At 30.0% G+C, this 23,781-nt stretch overlaps 2 protein-coding genes across 4 annotated transcripts in view; one reads left to right on the top strand and one right to left on the bottom strand.

The window, feature by feature from the left end:
• Window positions 1–921: 921 nt before the first annotated feature.
• On the top strand, window positions 922–4,787 carry LOC114123785 (nuclear cap-binding protein subunit 3-like). Its single transcript, XM_027986876.2, has 8 exons — window positions 922–1,744; window positions 1,823–1,929; window positions 1,987–2,129; window positions 2,218–2,369; window positions 2,437–2,605; window positions 2,688–2,873; window positions 3,974–4,163; window positions 4,240–4,787. Exons 1-8 carry the CDS (start codon window positions 1,601–1,603, stop codon window positions 4,625–4,627), a joined length of 1,479 nt encoding a protein of 492 aa, XP_027842677.1. The 5' UTR covers window positions 922–1,600; the 3' UTR covers window positions 4,628–4,787.
• A 2,912-nt stretch (window positions 4,788–7,699) lies between these two features.
• Window positions 7,700–23,781, bottom strand: part of LOC114123777 (matrix metalloproteinase-2-like) — a 43,307-nt gene continuing 27,225 nt past the window's right edge. For all 3 annotated transcript variants that reach the window (XM_050203427.1, XM_027986861.2, XM_050203428.1), the window contains exons 3-10: window positions 15,927–16,028; window positions 15,248–15,414; window positions 13,485–13,631; window positions 12,805–12,947; window positions 11,932–12,090; window positions 11,108–11,536; window positions 10,400–10,663; window positions 7,700–9,843 (exon numbers count right to left, since the gene is read on the bottom strand). In XM_050203427.1, the coding sequence (XP_050059384.1) occupies window positions 9,500–9,843; window positions 10,400–10,663; window positions 11,108–11,536; window positions 11,932–12,090; window positions 12,805–12,947; window positions 13,485–13,631; window positions 15,248–15,414; window positions 15,927–16,028 (1,755 nt within the window). In that variant the 3' untranslated portion in view covers window positions 7,700–9,499. The remainder of the gene's footprint in view (window positions 9,844–10,399; window positions 10,664–11,107; window positions 11,537–11,931; window positions 12,091–12,804; window positions 12,948–13,484; window positions 13,632–15,247; window positions 15,415–15,926; window positions 16,029–23,781) is intronic.

Below are 23,781 nucleotides of genomic sequence, written 5' to 3'. Positions count from 1 at the left end.
ACTTATTAACAAGACATCCTAAATTAATAAGATATAATATGTACAATAAATATTTTATAGTAACATAAATATTAAGTGGACAAAATTAAAAAAATTAAAAATCAATTTATTTTTAGTATAACAAGTACGGATTAGTTCTTTTTTTCAAGAACGATATTCAGTCAACTTTGGTCGTGTAATTTTGACGTTTTAGATATTCTTGATTTTATAGTTGTGTTTATTAAAATATTAATCAAATTGGAATACGTACGGATGTATTATTTTTTCGAAGATGTATCAAATACGGTTTTATTGAGAAATCTCGTGCTATGATTTTCTTACTTTGGTTTACTAATTATTAGAACAATTGAATATTATTAAAAAATTCTTAAAAAGAAGGTAATAAATAGGTGAACACAACTTTGATGAGATTGTAGTAAGTCACTGTAATGTACATATTATGTGTTAAATTTAAATTAAATGATGTATCATATTGCATACCTACGAAAAACATTTCTGAGCGAAGACGGTATGTTCGGTTTTGGTATAACATATCTAAATCATGGAGTAAGAATAATTTACATTCTACGATTTCTACGTACACGACTTAAAGTAGGTAGTGAGTAGTGACTGTTACATATAAATACAGGTACAGACTAACAACAAAACATAAGTCCTAACCAATTACTACTCAATGGTATAGTCTATCTCACGGCCCTAGAAGATAATTAGAATAGGTACATTCCAAGACCGTGGTCTATCTTTAGTCTTTATGCGGTTAGCACGGTATATTGTGACGTTTGTGCGGTAGTATCAGCTGCCGTGTCTGAGTGGTTAGGTATTAATTGATAACGCGTGCGACCACTAGCGACGGAATGCCGAATTATTACCAACACGACGGGCAAAAATTCACGGAATTCCAGCGTTGCATCGTTAAACACTTAAATATCGTCATTGTCGTTTATTGACCATAGGCATATTAATATGTCTTTGTTTATTACGAATATTATACAACAATAACAAATATTATGTACAAACTAAAGCCGACAGAAAAAGCGATCGCCAAACACTGTTCCGAATAACATGTCCAAAGGCGACGGTGTTTTTCGACGGGAGTCGGGCGTCGTATGGTTGTACCGTACGCGTCGCCGTCGTTCGGTCGTCCGGTCGTCCATGATAAAACAAATCTGTTTTATTATCATGTGGTTGTCTTCGCGACAGTCTTAAGCTCTTAAAGTTTTGTTTTCTCTAAAAACGATTTTCGACAGCAAGTGGCAACGGTAAATGACGAAGATACAACGGTATTTTTGCGTAGCACTTACGAAATAACACGCAATATACGACTTATACTTTCACACCGACGCCCGATCATAGTATCTCTATTCTCAATCGGTAATCTGTATTATCACGATCCGCGGTGCTCGAATTTCGGCCGCTGTGAACGGAAATTTTTCATCATTGATAACAGATCGTTAGTCGCTACCCGAATCCCGCAGTCCGTGAGTCCGTCTTGTCTGACGTCTCCGAAAATGTGTTGAACCGAGACGTAGTAGTTGGCATTTTGAGCAGGAGCAGCTGGACCCGAATCAGCTAGAAGCCCTGACTTTGTTCGAAGATCGCGATGGCGGACAGTGATACCGATGACATCCTGTCCGAGGGCTTTCTGGAACCTGGTGAACTATTGGATAGCGACGACGAACAGCCGATCGACAACAGTACGTCAGCGCGGACCAGTCAGCCAATAACACAACTAAACAGACCTAAAGTATGTGGCCTAATTCTGCTGCGTTTATCTCTTTATTTACATGATTGAAATATTGATCCTGATGTATCTCTTTACCAGCTGAACAGAAATACGTTCCAAGCAGCCGCTGCGTCTAATTCGGATCAACAACCCACACATTATTCGTCAGGCATCACGGATAAACAAGTCCAGTATATTCTTAACAGGTATGTTATGGTGGGTTTTATAGATTTGAGTAAGTCAATGTGTGTTTTGCTTTCCAGTCTTGGCATGAACAAAAACAACAAAGACATTCAGTTGAACGCTTTACATTTGCACGGAGTCATGGGAATGACCACTAAAGATATTATTGAATACTTCGATCAATACGATCCTAAATTTTTGGAATGGGTATCAAATTCTGAATGTTAGTGAATTGTTTGTCGAGAATCTACACAAAGCATTTCTATAATTGTTTTTACCTTGCATGATGTTTTTTTTGTTAATTTTTTTAGGCAATGTTGTATGGTTGGACGATCGAATGCCTACTAAGGCATTATTAGACTTGACTCGTCCAATACGTGAACTAAAGCATATTACGTCTGCAGTCAATGAACATGGAGCTTTAAATGAAAATCAAAATGATGACCACATGGATCAAGATGATGTAAGAGCAAACTCATACCTATTTTAAATATAAAATTTATTATTTTTAATGTTTTATGTTATTGTAGGTATTAGTATCAGAAGATTATGTTAGCTGTGTAGGTTATGAGTTGCCCCCAGGTATGTGGAGAAAAGCGATTAAACCACATGAAAAATCTAAGTGCATATTGATGAGATACAGTACTATATATGACAAGCAAGATGTAAAGAACAATAGTATCGATGTAGAAGACGGAGGTTAATATAAATATTATAAATTATTTAATATACTAAAACATACATGTGATTTAAACAAATTACTGTTTTTTTTTTTTGATAGATTATGAATTATTTTCTCCTGAAAGTCGTAAACGGAAGTATATACCAGTTATCAATCACCCCGATATCGGTGATGAAATGTTAAAAGATGATGTACGGTGGAAATTGGCCAAGAATCCAGGAATTAACACTTGGACTGCTATAGCCAAAACTTGGAGCCAATATGACAATGCCATGGATGCTAAATGTATGTTTTTTTGTGGTGGAGGTGAAACTCTGTATAGTCACTTTTTTTTTTCTTGTAAATTTACTTTCAGTTACCTTTAAATATACTTTATTTTTGTTTTTTAAACCTGGATAAAATATAATAATAAATTACTATTAAAAAAAAGATTTGAAGTGGTGTTGAACTGTGTAGATCACTGCAGCAAAATCTCATCCGGATCAGGCCAATGATAATTTATTAACTGATCAGCTAAAGTATTAAATAAAAATAAAAAAAATGAAATAAATTTATTCACACTTATCAACAAATATTATGTACATAAAATAAAATATAAATTTATGCTTCTTTTTTCCTATTGCTTAATATTAATTTTGGTATTAATCAAACATGAACATTTGTTGTAGTGTTACTATTGTTAAATTGTTTAATAATTGAAATAATAATATTTTATTTATTGTTTTGCACTAACATTAAATCATAAGCTATCAAAAATATCAATTTGAATTTTTCTTGTAATTGCGATGTGCAGTTCATAATGTTTCAAATAAAAAACAAAAAATTAACTACGAAAATAGTGTTTTTTTGGAATTAGTCGATAAACATTTACTCTTTCATAGAATTACAAAATAAAATAACTATACCTAACATTCTATTAATATTTAGAAAAATAATTTTACGGCCCTCAATAAAAATAATGTTGGTTACCATTGGTGTTAACTATAATAGATGTGGATTTAAAACGACATAGGGTAAATGTTGACATGATCTTAAATATTGCATAGGTGTTACCAAAGTTCCAACTATCAAGTGACTGAATGATGAATTCTATTATTGGTATGGGAGTTTTCCGAGGAAACAGTATATTGATTTTGTGTATAAAATAATGATGAGCATTTATCATAAATCTTACCACTAGTTACTTCCTTTTGATTTTGTCCTTTCATTATGAATTTTTTAAAAAATAAACATAATATTTATTAAAAACTAAAAACTAAAATATTTCATATAATAACAAAACATTTGATGTAACATTTTAATTAAAGAAGCTATTACTAACCTAATGTATTATAAACTTGTGAGGTATACTTACCATAATTATTTTGTGTTATTAATCATTATAGACAAATCCAAAGTACGCACTCCATCGCCTCCACCACCAACATCATCATCAGGTGCAGCCAGTGAAGATGATGATGATGATTATAATGATGCAAGGTACAGAGAAAGTAAAATACCAAGAATGCGTATGTATGCAGATGATGAAACACAAGCTATTACAAGGAAACGTCTGAATTCAGCTTCAAATTCAAGGTGACTATATATAATTAAAAATAATATATTATAATAAAAATTTTTCATTTACAATGTTTGTTCTTTTTTTTAAAAGACATCAAGTAAATATAGCCAACGACTTGCGGGAACGCCTTAATGGACGTTTGGTGTCTGCTAAAGTAGCCAAAGCAATTCGTGCTGCAAAAGCGCATCAGTATATTGATGATGAGTCGCTTGAAGTAGATATTGAAGATGTTAATGACGAGGAATACACTGATATTCCATTTAGCCGTGCAACTCGTCGTGATATTCCACGCCGCCAATATTTACATGAAGATGATGGTGATTACACGAGTGATGAAGATGTGTATGAAAAGAGACACATAAAGAGTAGACTAGGGCCCCATAGAAAACATGGTCACCGTTATAACGCACGTTCTGTGTCTCCGCTCCAGATACAAATTAATAATGATAAATATTATAAGCGTACAACTCGACGTTAACAAATATTGAAAAAAAAAATCTTTTTGGTTTTCATACATTTTTTAATGATGCATTTTACAAATGGTTCATTATAAATTCTTTACTTATGCAACAATTTATTTTTCTATTTTATTGTTGTGAAAAAATAAAACACAATCAATTATTGTGTAATTATATGTATTTAATGTGTTAATTTTTAATAATTATTCCTAATAAGCTCATAAATAGTCTTTTTTTTAATATTTAAAAGTTTTTTTAACTTCTGTTTTAAGATTCAAAAATAGTTGAATACTTGAATACAATGATTTTTTAAAATTTAATTTATGAATAATGAGTTATTTATCAAATTTTATTTCAATAAATTTTAGTATTATTTTTATACAAAGATTTTCTAAATTATAATTGAACAGTGAAGTTTTTTTGTATTAGAAGAAAATGTTTGTACCTATATTTACATTAAATATAAAACATTAAATATTTTTATTAATTGAAATAAAAATCAAATCAGTGTAATAATAATAAAAAAAAGAAATATTCATTAATGAGAAATTAAGAATACATTTTATTGTATAAGGATAATTATACACATCAGTGTAGTTATAGTCAAAATAACAGGGAATCACATCTTAATAAAAATTAAATTACAGCTTATTCAAAAATTTGGGGGCACTGTTGTCCATTATAATTTATAGATATATTAAATTTATATTATATATCAGTGTATAATAAAAAAAACAATTCTAATCTGAGACAGACCATATTTTTTAGCTTGGGATATTTTATGTTGTATAATATTAATAAAAAATATTTGTTGTCAATTAAGTATCATAAAAAAAAAAAAACTATGATATAATGTTGATTATTATGATATGATATGATATAATACCTACCTATATTAATGTTATCAATTTAGGAACATAGCCACATAAGTGTCCCAGAAGTAAAAAATAGATTCTCAGAATTATAAATAAAGTGCAGCAACCCTTAGGTCGTAACCTTAGACATTTGCAGCTCTCTTGCTTTTACAGAGCAAGTCCTTGTGAACGATGCTATCCGATCCTTATCGTAAAACGCTGATTTCTTATGCAACTCATACTGGATGATAGTGGCATTTAGTTCATTGTTATTGTACTGAAAATAAAAATGAAAACCGAAATTATAGCCTTAGAAAGTTGTCATCTTCAGACCATCAGATACTGGTTTCCGTATCGAAATGATTGGATTTTACCAACGCGTTACTCAATCGGTCACGCATTTTCACTGATAAATTAGAAAGAACACTCGTGTGCGTTTTTTTGTATTTCATTCACCTAAGCAAACGAAGAATTGGTAAGAGGGAACTTGTTGGGAAGTCCGTTTCTATTTCTTGTAAGACGTACAACTGTACAAGAATTAGACTGTTTTTACAGGTCACTACTCACTATACATTATAAAACACGTCATTCTTATTTGGTAAAAACGAAAGTTTTACCTGATTAGTACCATGGTTATTATTTACTACCATTGTATACCATTATCCGAGTCAAAAGTGATGAATTGGTGACCAAAGACTGTCATCGAGCGGCAATGTAGCGTCCCCCAGTCATAGGGCTCAGTTTATTATCTTTTCAATAAATAAGCGCGTTTCGGTTCATTTATTAATGTTTCATCATCGATACTGTTTAAAATATTAGGTACCTATATTAGATACCTACTTATATCTACATTACGTTGACAATCGAAGCGGGTAAATATTCATCTTACAGAAGTTTTTATCTGTTAAAAATAATTCGCAGAACTTCAAATTTCAATGACAGTCTGTAATAATAAAAATAACAATTGGTACGTCAAATAAACTTCTACTTATTATAGGTTTTTATAATCATGCAGTTTGCAATGAGATTGTTAAATGATTAAAAAAATTATTAGGTACTTATAACATTTAAAAAAAACCCAATTTTTTTTATTAAAAATTATTCAAATTTGCTATGTATCTATTGATTTTAGGTCAAAATGCCCAAACCAAAATATCCATAAGTCAAAATATTTACGGACAAAATATAAAGTAATTTTAATTATACAAAATAATGAATTTAATAGTATCTACCTGACTACCTATATATTATATTACACTTCACGCTAACACAAAAACCGAACGACGTTGACGATGATGAAATAATGTACTGTAAATTACTTATTTATGAGAGCTGAAAACTAGATTAACTAATATTTATTATATTATTTGTATATAATACTAGTGTCGTACACGTAAATAGTCAATATTTTTAAACATAATATCTATAGGTACTGATATAATATAATAACAGATAAGAAAGGTAGGTACGAGGTACCTACAACTTTATCTTAATGTTATAGAAGTGGTAATTTTTAAAATTTGTCATGTTATATTGTGTACTGTGTCGGTGACGGCAATCAGGAATTTATCCTGGAAGGGACAGACATTTTTTTACAAACAAAATACTAAATTTTAGTAGTTTTAATTATTTATATATAGGTACATTTATTATATATTATAAAAGCTCTGAGGGAGATCTATCCCCCCTCATCCCCTTAATTTTACCCCTGTACTGTATACGCACTACCTTATACTACAGTCTACAATGGTGTGTTTTCGTGGAGGCGTATAAGCGAAAAAAGATTTCATTTAAAAAAAAAAGTTTAAACACGTAGGTTTCCAAAAAAATCTTAGTTATACAATTAATTAAATATTAAAAAAATATTTTTTATAAAGGGTTTGTAAAATAAAAGTATATTAAACGGTATACTTAAATTTTGGTTTGGATATTTTTTCCTTGGACATTTTGACCGATTACCGTACCTGTTATCATAAACAATAATACATTTATACATGAACTGGCACGTATTTTAGTTCGTGCTGTTATTAAATAGGTATAATAATATTTTAGATAGGTATCGCGACAATCATTAAAAAAAACGTTTTCACTTTTAAGTACAATAATTACATTATTTTATTTAAAATAAAAATTAAAAAACCGTCGGTAAGTAGAAAAAAACATTGGCGATATTGATACAAAATAAAATTATAGGTAATAGGTACATAAATATAATAGTAAATATAGGTATAACACAGATTTTAATAATATAGTATTGTATATTATAGTATTATAGGTACGTACATAATAATAAATATATTATAATTATAGTATATACATAAATAGTTTAATAATATATAAAAACGCAATAATAAAATAATATTCATAAATCGAATATCTCAATATATATAAATATATATAGTAAATATATTTATACAAATTGGTATATAATATAATAGTGTTGATAGAAAAAAATATCACAAAATTCATTAGACATTATAAACATTAAACAACGTAGAGTTTGATAACGATAAAATGTAGTCAAACACTGACTAACTGTACCTCGCACGGCTGAGTGATTGCGGTTTAAAGGCAATACACAATCAGAATACCGTTTTAATAAAATACCGAAAAATATACTTACTGCGAACTTGAGGTTTACTGGTTTGGGGTATATCGGTATTATTTAACTAGTTCTGAAAATATAAGTTGATCACCAAGCTTACTCACCCCTCTTTTTTCATTAATAATATAGTTATTCAAATTTTAATTTTTTAAGTTTTTAAAGACCATATTTTTAAATTATTGAAATTTTTGTACTAATTAAGAATTGTCTTGTGGAGATACAAACATCTATTGTTCAAATGGAAACTTCACGCCCTTTTTACTGTAATTCATTTAGTGAATTATTTTATTGAAAATGCTGACTACCTATCAAAATCAAAATTTATACGAGTAATCTTTGAGTTATTAGACTAAAAATAATAGATTAGTCCATGATAATTTGTTCGAAAGATATGGAGGCTGTGAGTTGAACATTTTAGTAGATAATTTATATCTATTCATCAATTTTTATAATTTTTAAAAATGATCCAAGTATAATAAACACAATAAATCCAGTTTTTAAGGACATTATCCTTTGTATAAACATTTTAGTAACAAAAAAAGTGCTTGTTTGAATTTTAAATTAGATATATCAAAATTTTTAAATAAAATTTCACTAACTAAATAATTTATAAATGAGGTTTTTTATACGAAAAACAGAAGTTTGTATCACCATAAAGAACTTTTTAAGATAGTACAAAAATTTTCAAGAATTTGAATAAATTTATTATTAAATGACAAATGGTGATGGGCATTCGGAATAAGTACGACGGAGACGGACGGGAAGAATAATTATTGAATTTTAAGGGTCAAAGAAAAAAATATACAGCATTGGAACATAATAAAAATATTGTACTACACGAGTATAATGTTTCAGATTGAGCTATATTTATATAATTAATCAAATATTAAAAATGTATTATTGTTCATAATATGCATTCATGGTTGAAAACTTTAAAACAAAATAAAATCATATCAGCAGGATTACGAGTGTTATATTGGATATATCGAAATATTGAAGTATTTTATCTATATCAAATTACTAAATATTTTCGTGTCACAGCGAGGCTTGCACTTTGCACCCAAAATTTGACATTGAAGTCGGGCCTTTAATAAAAAATCGACTTGTTTTCGTTTATTTTTCGCTCATCTTTCGTATCTGATAGGGCCCAAATCGTCACTGCTGTAGTCGCAGCACTACATATAATCACCACATCAGAAACACCAGTTACATTATATTATTATTATTATTTGGTCGAATAACTCGATAAAATCGCAAGATTCTCGCTATCCCAAATCGTCACACTCGACGACCGGGGGACTTTGCCGGACGTCGCGAACAATTATACATTTATACATCACAGTAGCGATTGCAATATTTAATAATATTATAAATACATTACACAAATACAATAATATATGACGAACACGTGTTAGTTTTTCGCACAGCGACTTTCACCGCGCCCAACGAGCGATTGTCGCGACCGACGCTATCGCAACCGACCACGCCACGGTCGACGATGATGTACTACCCGTGGCGATGGACCTCGAGGAGTCGCCGTCGGACGATTCGTCGTCGGCGGTTCGGAATCGGCCACCGCGGCCCCCGACGCTCTTCTGACCGTTCGTCCGGCCCTTGTTTTTGGTGACCGGCCATCGGTCACCGTTCCGTCCACTGCCGCCCGTTGCAGTGCAGTTGAACCAGAACTCGCCGATCGATCTGGGCTCCTCCTGTTCGACGCGCATCCTGAGATCGTTGAACTTCCAGAAATCGCGGTTCTTGAAGAAGTACGTTGCACCTAAAAACACATTTCGTTTTGTCATGTATAATTTATCAGTCAGAGGTAGGTACGAGTTTAATCGATAACGAATAAATACAAATAATTTTAATAATTTTAACTTAAATTGATTATGTAGGTACGGCTATTTTGTATTTGCAGATACAAAATACTTAATTTTGTCATACTTTTTTTTTTTTTTAAATTGAACTATTTTATACGTTGCGCTCGCGTGTATGGAAGCGATTCCAGTTTTGGCCGAATTTATAACACTATAGGCTAGTGCAGCAAACGTCGCTCGCGACTAAAATACAGCTCACTACTCGCCATTGCCGTGCCGCGTTTCTGCATAACTCGAGACTTTGACTCGTGTAGCTTGTACTTTATATCGATGACCCATGGGAAGGTGGCAAATAACCAAACACCGAATATTCGACAAACACGCCAGTCATGGAAAAACGACTTTGAATTCAGAAGCTATTTATGGGTTTGAATTTAAACCAAACGTGGTTATAGAATTTTCGTTAGCCCGACCTTGTTGGTTTAATATTTAGAAATATTTATTTGTTCTGCTCACCGTCATGCCACTGGAACGCCGCGTCGATGTTGTACCCCGCGCCCCGCCAAATGGACATATCCCGAGGGTAGTCCAGCTCCATCTGTTCTGTTTCGTCGTCGCATCTCCAGTACATGGTCCCACTGAATATGTACGTTTTACTGTTGTGACCCCAGACGATCGCCGCGTCTACGTGGTCCAACTCGTCGGGCAAACCGAGCGCTGTCAACGGTTTCGGGTATCCTGGCAGCGGATTGTTGCCGTCGAACACGTAATATTTGCGACCTGTAGAGTGGAAAATAACCGACACAAAGCGATTGTATTAAAATATTTTATGGTAAAAAGAATTAATACACTCAAAGACATATACAGTGGCATGCTTAGGAATTTTCAATGAGAGGGGGTGTTATCTTATATGCGTAATTATAACAAATACATGTCAGCGAATTGTATAGAAGCGAAACCTGGATAAAGACGCAAAAATAGTTGGTCCTTAGGAGTTTATTTGTTAACAAAGTTTTTAACCAAGGACCAAGTTGTAATAAGTTATGAGCATATTATATTGCGTACTTGTAATTTTGAAAAAAAAAACTAAAATGTTGTAAAAGTTAAAATCGGTGGTCTCCAGTTAGAGAAACATGTTGCCCTCAGAAAAAAATAATAAATAGAATGGATAAGATTTAAATTTTGTACTCGCAAATGCGTTATAACTAAATTGATTTTACTGACCTATGAAAAACACAATTTTGCCGTCTTGTCTTTCGTACACGGCGTCCACTTGAGTCATATTTGACGGCAGGTTGTACCACAGACGGGAGATTTGAGCCGGATATCCGGCGTATAGTCCCTTGGGGCCTAGTCTCCACGTATATTTGCCTTTGAAGAAGAATGTCTCCTTCCGTATGATTGACACTGCATCGAAGGACGTGTTGCAAAAGTCAGGTTTTTCATCGACGACCACTGCAACTTCCGCTCGTCTCGGTGGCATTGTCCTGCTGGTAGTGGGTTTAGAGGGGGTCACGGGTGTAGTATAACTGGTAATGGCTGTAGACCTAGTAACTGCTGTAATAGTCGGGACGGTGGTCGAAAGAACCGGTATAATCGAAGTCTGCGGGTTGTACACCGGTATGTTACCCCAGCTCTTCTCATCTTTCACACCTATTTAAAAGAAACGAATAAATAACAATAATGCTATGGAATTAAAAATTTAGTTGATATTTTTCTCAAAATTCGTTGGCTATAGTAATGTTGCTTCTGATTTCAGTGTATTAATATATATATTTTATGAGTAGATATATAATTATACTCAGTTTATAACTATATCATGAATAGTACTATAAAATATAAACCAAACTTTGAAAAGTTAGTATAAAATAAGAATAATAATTAATAATATTTCCGATGTACCGGCTGTATGCGAATCCGACGAGATAAATGTTGTTACGACGTATTAATGCACTCGGAGATAGATCATTAATCTATAAATAACAACCGATTTTCGTAGTCTTAAGGACACACTAACATTTTGCAGCGGAATTTCTGTATGCACTTACCGTAAAGGACCTGTATACCGATCCGGTCGTCGTTGGGAAGTTCAAAGTCAGATTGCATATCCTGGTACCAAGGAAACATCAACGCGTTTGGTACCGACGAGTGTGAAAGACCGAGTGAATGTCCAAATTCGTGTACGGCCACCCTGAACAGACTGGTTCCTGTAGAGGCGCAAATAATTGTTTTTAAATAATGAATAATATTAACGTACGTAAGTATATTAGGTAATAAATATTAAATAATAATATAGACACAAAAAAATAAGATTTCTGTTATACACTGTCGAAAACTACTATATTTATCGTAATTTTTTTTTTTTAAATTAATTCACTTATTATTATTATGGTATTTATTATTATGAAAATAGAATGTTTAATACATTTTTATATTCTAATAATATGATTTTTGGTGATTTTCGAAATTGTAGAAAAAACTGATAAATATAGAGTATACCTATCAATAGTCTACGAGGATTAGATGAAAATTTGGGAAGATCAAGTTTGGAGGACTTTAAGCTCGTGACTATTTGTGACTTTGGGATTTACTATACTTAAAAGCTGCAGGTGGTAAATGGTTTTATCGCGATGGGGAGGTGATGTTGATATTTTAGCATACATTTTGATTATTAAAACATTATTTACTTAAGATTAGCTTGTGGTTCTTATTGTCACTTATCAGAAAAAATATTTTTGATAAAATAATAGTTATTTTAAAGAACATATCTTCCCTCTGACCTTCTCCTGTTTAATCACTATGAATACGTAATGTTCTTATTTTAAAGTTTTACCGCTATATACATGCAGTATAATTTGCAGTGTATTGCAGTGTATTGCAGTGTATTCATATAGTGTAGGTAGTCGTTTTTTAGTACTCACCGTCTTTACTAGTCTTGTCAGCCACCAGCCATTCTTCCTCCTCGTCGAAATGAGCATCACCCCCTCGTCCGGTACCCGGGAAAAATGCATGAGCTAACACTTGACCTGGTCCGTCAAACGGATATCCATCGCCGTGGTAACCTCTGCGTTATAAAAGCGAACATGAGTCAAAATAGTCAGATAATGTTATAATAATATTTTTATATGAGCTACGCGCACTATGTATGTAATTTATACAAATATGTCAAAAATCTAAAAACTATGTACCAGTGGAATGAAATCTTTATGCAGTGAATCGAATAATACATTTCGATTATCCGATTTCATTGGTTACGTATTATTAAATTATTTTGAGATTTTGCAGTTATATTATATAGGTAGGTAGGTAAAAAAAGCGATGAGTTATCAATTATCATGTTATCATACCATCAAAAATAAAATACATTTTCAATATTTAAGATGAAAACGCTATTGTAGATAATATTATATAATAAACTGTTTTATAAAAATCTTAATTTTGATTTAATATTTTTGTTTCATTTATTTTTAAATACCGTTTCTGTCAAATTTAAATTTCTCCAGCTCAACATCTCGGAATGTAAATACATGTAGCTATTATACATCGCGCGTTACATAATGTATAACTGTATAAGTATCTGACAAAGCCCACCAACACTCACTTTTCAAAAAACACCAGTATGTCCGCAGATTCACTGTTAACTTCCCGGAACGTGAGCTTTGAATGCTTGGACCACACTTGAAACGCTCTGTTTAGGTCCGACCTCACCCATCCGTGGTCTACCTTATCCAAGCGCCTCGTCCGTAAACTAAGAACAAACGAACAACACCAATTATTATTATTTATTATTGGACCGCATAAAATCGTATATTGCATAAATCTGATAATGTAATGTCAATATAATATATTGCTTATTGGTGCTTAAACGCGTGTTGATGGAATTCATAATAATATTTACACTCGTGGAGGTGTAATTAAATAAAAAGTATGTAAGCTAGAAAGAAAAGTATTTGAAGTTAAAAACATACAGATAGGAACATTGATAAAATATTTAAAACGCTTAGTATTTGAGTACTTAAAAAGTATATGAATTATTTTACTCAAGTACTCTACGTCTTAACAAAACTGAATATATGGGTAGTATTAACACTATTTTTAATTGTTTTAAATATTTTTTATTTTATATTAAATTTCGATTGACTGCAAGCGCAGTTTACGAAATAAATCATAATAATGTGTACACACTAACGAAAAACATGGTCCACGTCGCGTTTTTACTCGATATTATCATGTTGTAGTGTTATTCCAACATACAATAATCTACGAGAATACTGCATGCTGCTTTCGGCGACGAGCATGTAAATCCCGAGTCGCTCACTCAAGGAGGTTGTGGTGACGCCAATTTGAACATCACATCCAAATCGAGTGAGTAACTCTGAATATCCATTGCGTTTCGTTATTTATCGTTTTTATTGTTTAAATACATTTTTTTTTTTTTTTTATTAATTGATAGGTATAATATAATTTAATGTCAATAGATCCCGGATAAAATATTAATTTATACGAAACTACAATAAATGTATCGTTAATATAGACGCTTAATGTTAAAAATTTAAAATTATGATTTTTATAAATGTGCGTTATTGTTTTACCGACAACTTTTGCTATGGCATTTATTAATATTTAATTTTAATCGATATTTATTATATATATATTATATATTGATACATGCATTTATGATGGATAAATTTTAGATTTATTTAAACATTTTAATTCAGTTAATTTGGAAGTTTGTTAATTTTGGTAAAAAATGTATACTTAATTTCTTAATTTCTAATGTTAAGCAAATTACTAGGTATATTATAATATTATTATATTCAATTAATTTTGGAATACCTATGTTCTATAAATCGTCACAATAGACTTGGTGAATATAAACCGTTGGTTATAGCATTTGTTATTCATACGATCGATGGTGGAAAACATGTAATTGGTGATCATATTAGTTAAAAGATAGCGTTGGCGCAATGCAATAACGAATAAATTATTATATTTCTATGAAGACATTAGTATGGTTCTATCGTTTAAACCGTTACGTCATTATTTTTTAAAAAAGAGCTGTTTTAAAATACGTAACTATTATATTCTAACTAAATCTAACAAGACATTAAAACAGCCAAAACAGAAAAAAAATTCGATTTGGATTGCTACACCTCAATTTTTGTATTTTTGTAATTAAATTATTACCTATCAAAGCAATTTCTTGGATTTCTTGTAAATTGAAGGTCCGGCCCATATTATGATGGTACATAAAAATTAGGGTTCCCTAAAGACATCCTGCCACCCCCCCCCCCCCCCCAAACGGTGCCCCTGTTGAGTCTTTACGATTTAAGAAACATTTTGAAAAGACTTTATTCCACTCACCTCCACGTTAGATTGACGTGATTCCATTTTTGACCCTGCAAGTTGTAGCGCTTAGTCCGTCGCTGACCCGTAGGCTGTGATATATCGGGAACGCCACATCTCGGTTTCTTCATCAACTGTTTAGTGGCTGCGTCCATTTTACCGGTGACAGGAATGTTTCCAAACGTCTAACAAAATTATATATATAATTATCGTTTGAAAGTTGTACGCCATAGGAAACTCATATTTATAGAAGTATAAAAAAATTTCAGTATTATAAAAATTTAATATTTAAATACTTTTAAAATTTTTAAAATTAGAAATTAAATAAATAAATTATTATAGGAAAAATGGAGGCGAGAATGCTTGATTAATCAATCTAAATACAATTTTTAAAAATGATGAAATAAACTACTCAATTATAACACCCACACGACTAGATACAGATGAAAAAAATTAAGGCACTATAAATAATATGTAATTACCTATTAAATTGCTCGTTTATACTAAATTTTCTAAAAGATCAAGATAATATTTTTTGAATAATAACAGTTATTCGTTGTCAAAAAAAAAAAGAAATCACTTTTAAAATGAAAATACATTTTCTATTGTTGTATACTAAATCATAATAATGTATAATATAATTTATGTTTTTTGTTATTATCGTATTTATGCGTATAATATAATGTACGAATAATACCTGCAATGTTCGCAGAGCTTCGTGTAGTTGATTTCCGTCCATCAAGTTACCTGTTTCTAAATCTGATTCTGGCAAGTAACCGAACTTCATCAAATACCCATGCTGTGAAAAAAAAATATCATAAATAATGATCCAATAATATGGTAACGTACATTGATTGAAATAACCTTATTAAATATTATATATTTATTATTTATATATACATATATACAGTAGATATAGCATATATTTAATGATTTTAATAAATTTTTTATAAAAATTTGTAAAATAGAAATTTAGTTAGAAATCAATACAATTTTTAAATTTAAAACACAATTAATTAGTTGGATATATAATTTTGAAGTTTGTGTGTTAAGTAGAATCGTTTTTGAATGAAAGTGTTAAGGTTTCAGAACATATTTCGTCGTATAGAAAGTTTTGTTAAATAAAGATTCCATTATATATACATAAATATATATAAATTAAAAATATTATTTATGCCTATTATATTAATGGTAGTTGATAAAACTAAACAAAATAGCATAAATATTTTATTTAAACTATACAAATAGTAGTAAAATCTGAACTAAACGTAAAAATATAAGGGGATCCTAGTGGATCATACTAGAATGTTCCAAAATGATTATTGTGGGTTAACTGCGTTTCTTTTGATGTAAATACACTTAACTATACATTAAAAGTAAAGTAAACCTTCCAAAAAAATAGAATTAAGTTAATAAAAATTATTTAGAAATCACATCACACTCACATACACAAACAAATTGTATGAATACTATTTAATTTAGAGGATTCTACTGACATATTTCAGATATATTATTAAAATATTCGTAAACTTGTGTGGTATATGTTATCGTCACTTTTTAGGTATAGATACACTAAATTGATCCAGTAATCTTTTTCACAAGTTAAAGCAGTAAGCTCTGCGAATCATTATTGGTAGATCGAACTTACGCCTAATATTGCATGAATAATTATTAGAACCTTTAAAAAAAATAAAAAATTCATTATATAGGTCAAACATTAGTTTGTCTCCAAAAATAGTTAAGGCGTGTGTCGATGAACACATGATTATTCTTAAAATGATTGAATTAATTGAAAAAACTAAATAATAAAAAAAATTGTATACAAATATTTACAAATATAAATTATGGGATATTGAAAACAAGTTAATGATTTATCGTTACATTATGTAGAACGTAGATATTATATTATATTGAATAATAATCACCATATAATAGTTTAATACATAAATAAGGACTACACAAATAACAATATTATAATAAAAAATATAATATTACGTTTGTATAATTCGCAGTTCTGTAAAAATAAATGAATTTTTTTTTTTATAGGTACTATTAGTAAATATTACGTTGGTAGACCCATACGGTATTGAGGGAGTTTTAAGGGTAGGTAAAGAAGATTTAGATTTGAGTAAAAATCACAAATTTTTTTTATAAAAGGTTATAGGATAGAAGTAAAGATATAAGAAGTATAAAATAGTTTTTTGATTTAACTTAGTCGTTTCACTGTGTTTATAATGTTGGTCAAGGTCATACATACAAAATAAAATATATGTATTTAGTGATTCAGCGGTTTTATTACATTCTAATAAATACGTCGTTATCGAGTTGTCGGCTATGACAAATTCACAACCCAATTAAACCTATAATGATTTATAATGGAAATATACAATACGTATATATTTTTTTGTATACATATAGGTATGTAGACGATTCCGTGGAAGACAGCGGATAATCCGCTCGCGGATAATCGAGAGTAAACTGTACATCAAACATGCGAATTCAAATCGGTTCTTAAGCTGTTCACTTATAACGTCAATACAACATGAAGTTATTAAATTAAAATAATTGATTGATTACGAACTGTTAAGGTAAACTTATATTATGATAAATGTATACCTATTATACATAAGTATTATAATAGGTATGAAGATCATGTTGGAAGTAGATAGTTAACACATAACGACAAAATTTAATTTATAAAACAAAAACTTATATATATTAATAATATATTATATTATATACCGGTTGTAAGATACTCATGAATTATTTCAAAAACTATAAGCGTTTTTTAAAATACATTTTTCATTAAAAAAATATCTTTTTTAAATATTTTAATCGTTATCATTTTTTAATTTTTTAAAAGTATTTATAACTATGATGAGCAGAATGGAGTGGTATAATACACTTATACACCCGAACCACGAAAAATATTATATCACTATTCCACTCATCAAAATGTTAAATACTTAGAAGTTATATTTTTTCTAAAAAAAACGTTAATTCTTAACGATTTATAATAAATATTTTAAAAAATATTGGTGTTAATGAAAAATGAGTGTTTTACGTAATAGGTTCACTCGGTATAAGTATACGTTGATTAAATAAATCACCTACTTATATTGTATTGTCAAAGTCGAGTAAGTGAACAGTGAATATAAATTGTTTAAATAATATGATTTATTATTTTATTTATTTGGATTTTTGTAGTGTTTTTTTAAAAAAAAAAAATATTTTGATAATGGGTAGCGATAAAACTTGATAATAACGTGCTGTGGTCATCAACACTAGAAGAGGGATTTTTCCACGCAGATCAATGGTAACAATAAAGTAACCATATCAAGATATTAAATGATTTACGATATTTTAGAACCATATTTATTATATTATGTGTACATAACGTAAAATTACTATTCTCGATAGGACATTATAAATTAATATATACATTAATATATTGTTGATATATTTATATACAGACGTTGGAACGACTATAAATTATCGTTTATATACAAGACGTCAGCAGTGATACAAGACACATATTATTATTTTTTATTATATATTATGAACAAACACGATGTCGTCGACTCATTGTAATAATAATAATAATAGTAATAAAGATGATAATCGTTCTATTATTATTATTATTTCCTTATTTTCACTATACTAATATATTATTATAATTGGCACTGTTATAGTGGATACCTATTATTTTCAAGTAGATCACGATCAAGAGGGCAGAAAGGGATGAATGAAAATTATATTCCTACCGGAAAAAAATAATCGACACTTTCATAACAATGCTAATAAGTAAATATGCGTAAAAACGAATTAAACGTATCCATATTATAATACACGAAACAATTTTGAAATATAATTGGATTATTGATTAAATATATAGTTACATATAATATACATAATATCAAAGGTTTAAATAAAATTAAATAAAAATTGTGTTTCGCAGGTAAAATCATGAATGACTTAAACTAAATAACAAAACGTTAAATTTGCAGGCCAATTTTGATCAAGCTTTCGCCATTATTCCTTAATTCATTTTGAAAAGCAATTAAAAAAAAATTCTACTGTAGTTCATTAGTTTTAACTTTTAAGTTCATATCTTAGATCATTGTGTACTCCATTTCACTCCTCAACATTAAATATTTATAACTTAAAAGTTAAATAACAATTTCAAATTATGTGAAAAATACATCCTAAAACGTTAATGATTTCCGAGAAAATTTGTGTTCACTTTTTAATCCGTGTGTGTCATAATAAATCGTATTGTATATAATATATTATATTATTCATCTTCTTCTTCATTGCACAATATTTAGTCATATCCGATTAGTCCGTTCTATGAAGTATCGAAGTATGTAATACATTCATATTATTTACCAGGTATCTGCAGCTTATAACATAACGGTAACAGGTATTTCCCAAATACTGGTCAAATTGTTCGCTGTGGCGGTTATGTATTATTTCGTATCAAATAGAGCTTTTCCGCTGAAAATATTATTGTCGAATAGCACAAACTATTTGAGTAAGCATCTATTATTATATTATAGTCTAAAGTCGAAAAGATTTTTAAAAAATAACGTGATGATGATATTATTTTTTGGCATAACACATTTTTTTTCATTTAATATGTAGCTAGCCAGCAATATGTTATACACAAAAGTACATGACAATGCATTATAATTGATAATGCCCGCTGTCGTGTACAGTGTATATATTTTATTATAATAGGTATAAAGGTACATCAAATAAACTTAATGTTACTTTCAATTTCAATTATACTAATTATACATTTCATGGTTAAACCTTGCGGTGTTGTAACTTTTAAATTATTCGAGTAAAACTATTTTAGTATTTGAATAATTTTTAATTTTATGTGATAGAATAACAGCTTGTCTTGTTTTATTTTTATATGGGTCACCACCAATAACCGAGAATAACCATTTTTCGGAAATTATTTTTAACTTTTCTAAATGACAATAAAATGGAATATTTTTTTCAGAATTTTGATGAATATGATTTGTAATTTGAACATCTATAGGTAATTAGATAGTTATATAAGTATTTTCCGGGAGGAAGTAATGCGAAAGCAGTCCCCTCCCAGTCGTTTGTTCAAACAGCAAAAAAAAAAAGTATTTAAAGTTAAGAAATGTAAATGAGTAGTAGACAAACATTTTGGGGGAGCTCTACACCGCTCATCCAAACTTTGAGCCCTTGTAACTTCAAATCAACGTAATAAATTCTTGTAGCATTTTCAGTTTGAAATTTTTCAACAGTATTCGCGGTAATACGAATTATTATCGAATCGATATTGCGTGACATACTTCATATGATAGAAAAATAATCAGTCGCAACCAATATGTTTGGGGAGGAGGGGGGGGGCAACAGACCTATTTCTCCAAAACAGCCACTACTTCAGGTATGTATATATATATATATAATAAAGCCTTATTATATTGTAATAAAGCCCCGGCTCACGTTTTAATGATTTACATAAATATTCTGGGTCGCGCGTGACTCACGTGTCGAATTTCCCCGAGGATATCGCGATAAAAAAATCGAAGGAGACGCCGTAGTGAGTATATGTGTAGTGTGTACGTATATATTATATTATAACATGCGTATGTATAGAAATGCACATACAGACTGTCATCGTCTGGGTCCCCCGGTGCACGTTATTGTCGTAATATACCGGAATACCGGATGACGTTGCCGCCGACGACCATATGACGAAAAACACGTGCAAAAATGCTAAACATAAAATAATAACACCGTGAAACCGCCGCAGTATACCTATACATAAAATAATATAAAACGCTAGGACTTGGCGCGAGTCGTAAGCATTTTTTTTTTCCTTTCGTTTATTTTTCGTTCGACCGAAAAGCGGTATTTCTATATACACGCTCGGCCCACTGTAGCAGATTGATCGCGAGGTCCATCCGGAAGGCACGCTTACTTTGGACCAAACGTAGTCGAGAAAACGTATGTCATCGTTCCATAATTATATACTCGTAAATTGTGTTTGTATAGGTATCGCGCGACTTGATGAACATCGGACGGTATATACACAGCCTAAGCGGTTCGAACTGCAGTTTTGGCACTCGACAACCGTTAAGATTTTAAAAATACAGTTGTCCGAGGACTAAATCGTATTGAAAAGTACATCGTAATTCCACTCTCAAGTCTCGAGTTTCAACCTTAGTCCGAAAGACGAAAGATGATAATATTTCTTTCAATATAGTTTTTTTAAAATTTTTTTTTTTTAATAGTTTAACGCAGTGCCAAAACGAACTGGACGAGTGTCCTTTATAATATGCTATTTATTATTTATTTAAAATGTTTGTTTTATGGAACATCAAAGTGACCACGTGCAATCTGGACACGTATAATCGTCAATAGACTGTTCAAAACGATACACAAAATATTTAGAAATTTTACTGAAGATTAATATTTAGTGCGTAATAACCGATACTATGTGTTTCGCTTAATGTATAAAAATATAAAATATATAAACCTATTTAGCTCTAGGTATCTAATGACTAATTCAAAATCAAAAATCTGTCATGCACATAACTTTTTTCCTTGAATCATATTAACATTTATCGGTTTATCATACACCTAACAACGAACCTAGGACAAATAATATGACAAGGTTAAAAATGTCAAATATGTTTTACTTAAAAAATACATACATCACTTTTGAGCCAATTATCAAATTAAAATATCAATAATCGAGCGTTTGATGACCCATGACTATTATTATCATATTAGATATATTAATGTAATAAACTTGACATAATTTGCTGTTATTGGTAATTAAAACTTTAAAATCGAAATTCAAATTTAATATAATGTTGAAATTAATTAAAATTTCTACCTTATGTACCTTTAAAATTATAACGTTTTGTTTTTTTGCTCCACGTTTTTTTCAGTGTCGATTTTTACCGATTATCTATACGGTATAATATATACAAGGTATAATCATAAATAGATCAGATAGCCGTATTTATTTTGATATTTTATTGATGACCCGTCAGTTGCAGCTGCAGGTTTTTTCGAAAATAAAATCGTTTAAATCGGTCAGCAGAATATTGAATGATCGTATAAACATAATATATTATATAAGGACACATAATACGTATTGGGGTATTGCTTATATTATTTCGAGCAACGTCTTCGGCCATCAACACTGCAGTTATGTAATCGCTATGTGTAACTGTTATATTATATTACAATAGTGATATAAACACAATATTAAGAATTAATGTATTCCACTTAGATTAGAAAGAAATGATTTGAAAGTCTTGAACGTGTACAGGAACATTTGTTTGGTTTCACGGAGGAGTTTCAGCAGACTATCGGATATTAAAATAAACTAAATTATTCAGACGGTTAACCAATTTTAGTCCGTAGGTACTATATATGAGTGTATAAAAAATAAGTCTATTGGTGAGAGAGCGGGTTAGTTTAAAAGAGCATACTGGGAAAATTGTACGGTTAGTACGATTTTCGATTTTTGAAAATGGAATTTTTAAGTAGGTAATTTACATTTTAATCTATCCCTACGTAATTACACACAATATTGAATATATATACATGAATTTATATTATATAGGTATGACACCTTATTGGACACTGAGGCCTTCAAGTTTTACATATTATTATAGTCGCGATTATCAAAAGATTTTTAATAGATGCATCATAATGTGTCGTTTGATTTTGTTTTCTAATCAATACAATTTTCTTTTCCTATGTGTAATTTAATTATTATTATAATAACCATATTATTGATTAATGCTATAAGAGAGAAAGACTCATCCAATGAGAACACTCGGGGGAAAAACTATGAGTCAAAAATCGTAACATAGAAAACCGTCTTCGTCACTGCAGTCGCGCGATGGACCTATAAAATATATAATTATATAGTAGTTTACGATACACTGTCTTCGTGGAAATAACTAGCCGGACACTACATTGATATACAATAATATAGTATAATATATTACTATTATTATTATTTTATTTAAGATCGTACCCACGTCCCATACCAGTAATGTGTGTATTATAATACGAATCACACACAACGGTCAAGAAAAATAAGCCATGCCCGAATATAAAATATGCACATTATTACTTATCTACGACTTTTCCTCGTTTTCAACTCATAAAGTTATAATTATAACGTATTATAAAATATGTTAATGATATGAATAAATTATATAGGATTTAATTTAATCGTTGTTTTTAATTTCGAACAAATACGTTTATACGATTCATTTAAACTAAACGATAAATAATAATTGTCAAGCAAAATGATAATTGATAATAGTTTTAATGTGACGTGTGAAATGTGAATAATATGATTTTTGTAATTAATAATTGTAAATGCATAAAATCTTATATTTTAAGTATAAGCTTGATTGACTATTAGTAAATTGGAATACTGATGTAATATATAATATGTAGATAAGTCGCTATTATAGCTCCGTAGATAATTAATTAACATATAATATTTAAAAATATCGATTAAAATAATTATGCAT

The sequence above is a fragment of the Aphis gossypii genome, chromosome 3, assembly GCF_020184175.1.
Source record: "Aphis gossypii isolate Hap1 chromosome 3, ASM2018417v2, whole genome shotgun sequence".
NCBI lineage: Eukaryota > Metazoa > Arthropoda > Insecta > Hemiptera > Aphididae > Aphis > Aphis gossypii.
Note: the sequence above shows the minus strand (reverse complement) of the source record. Positions and strands in the feature narration are given on the sequence as shown.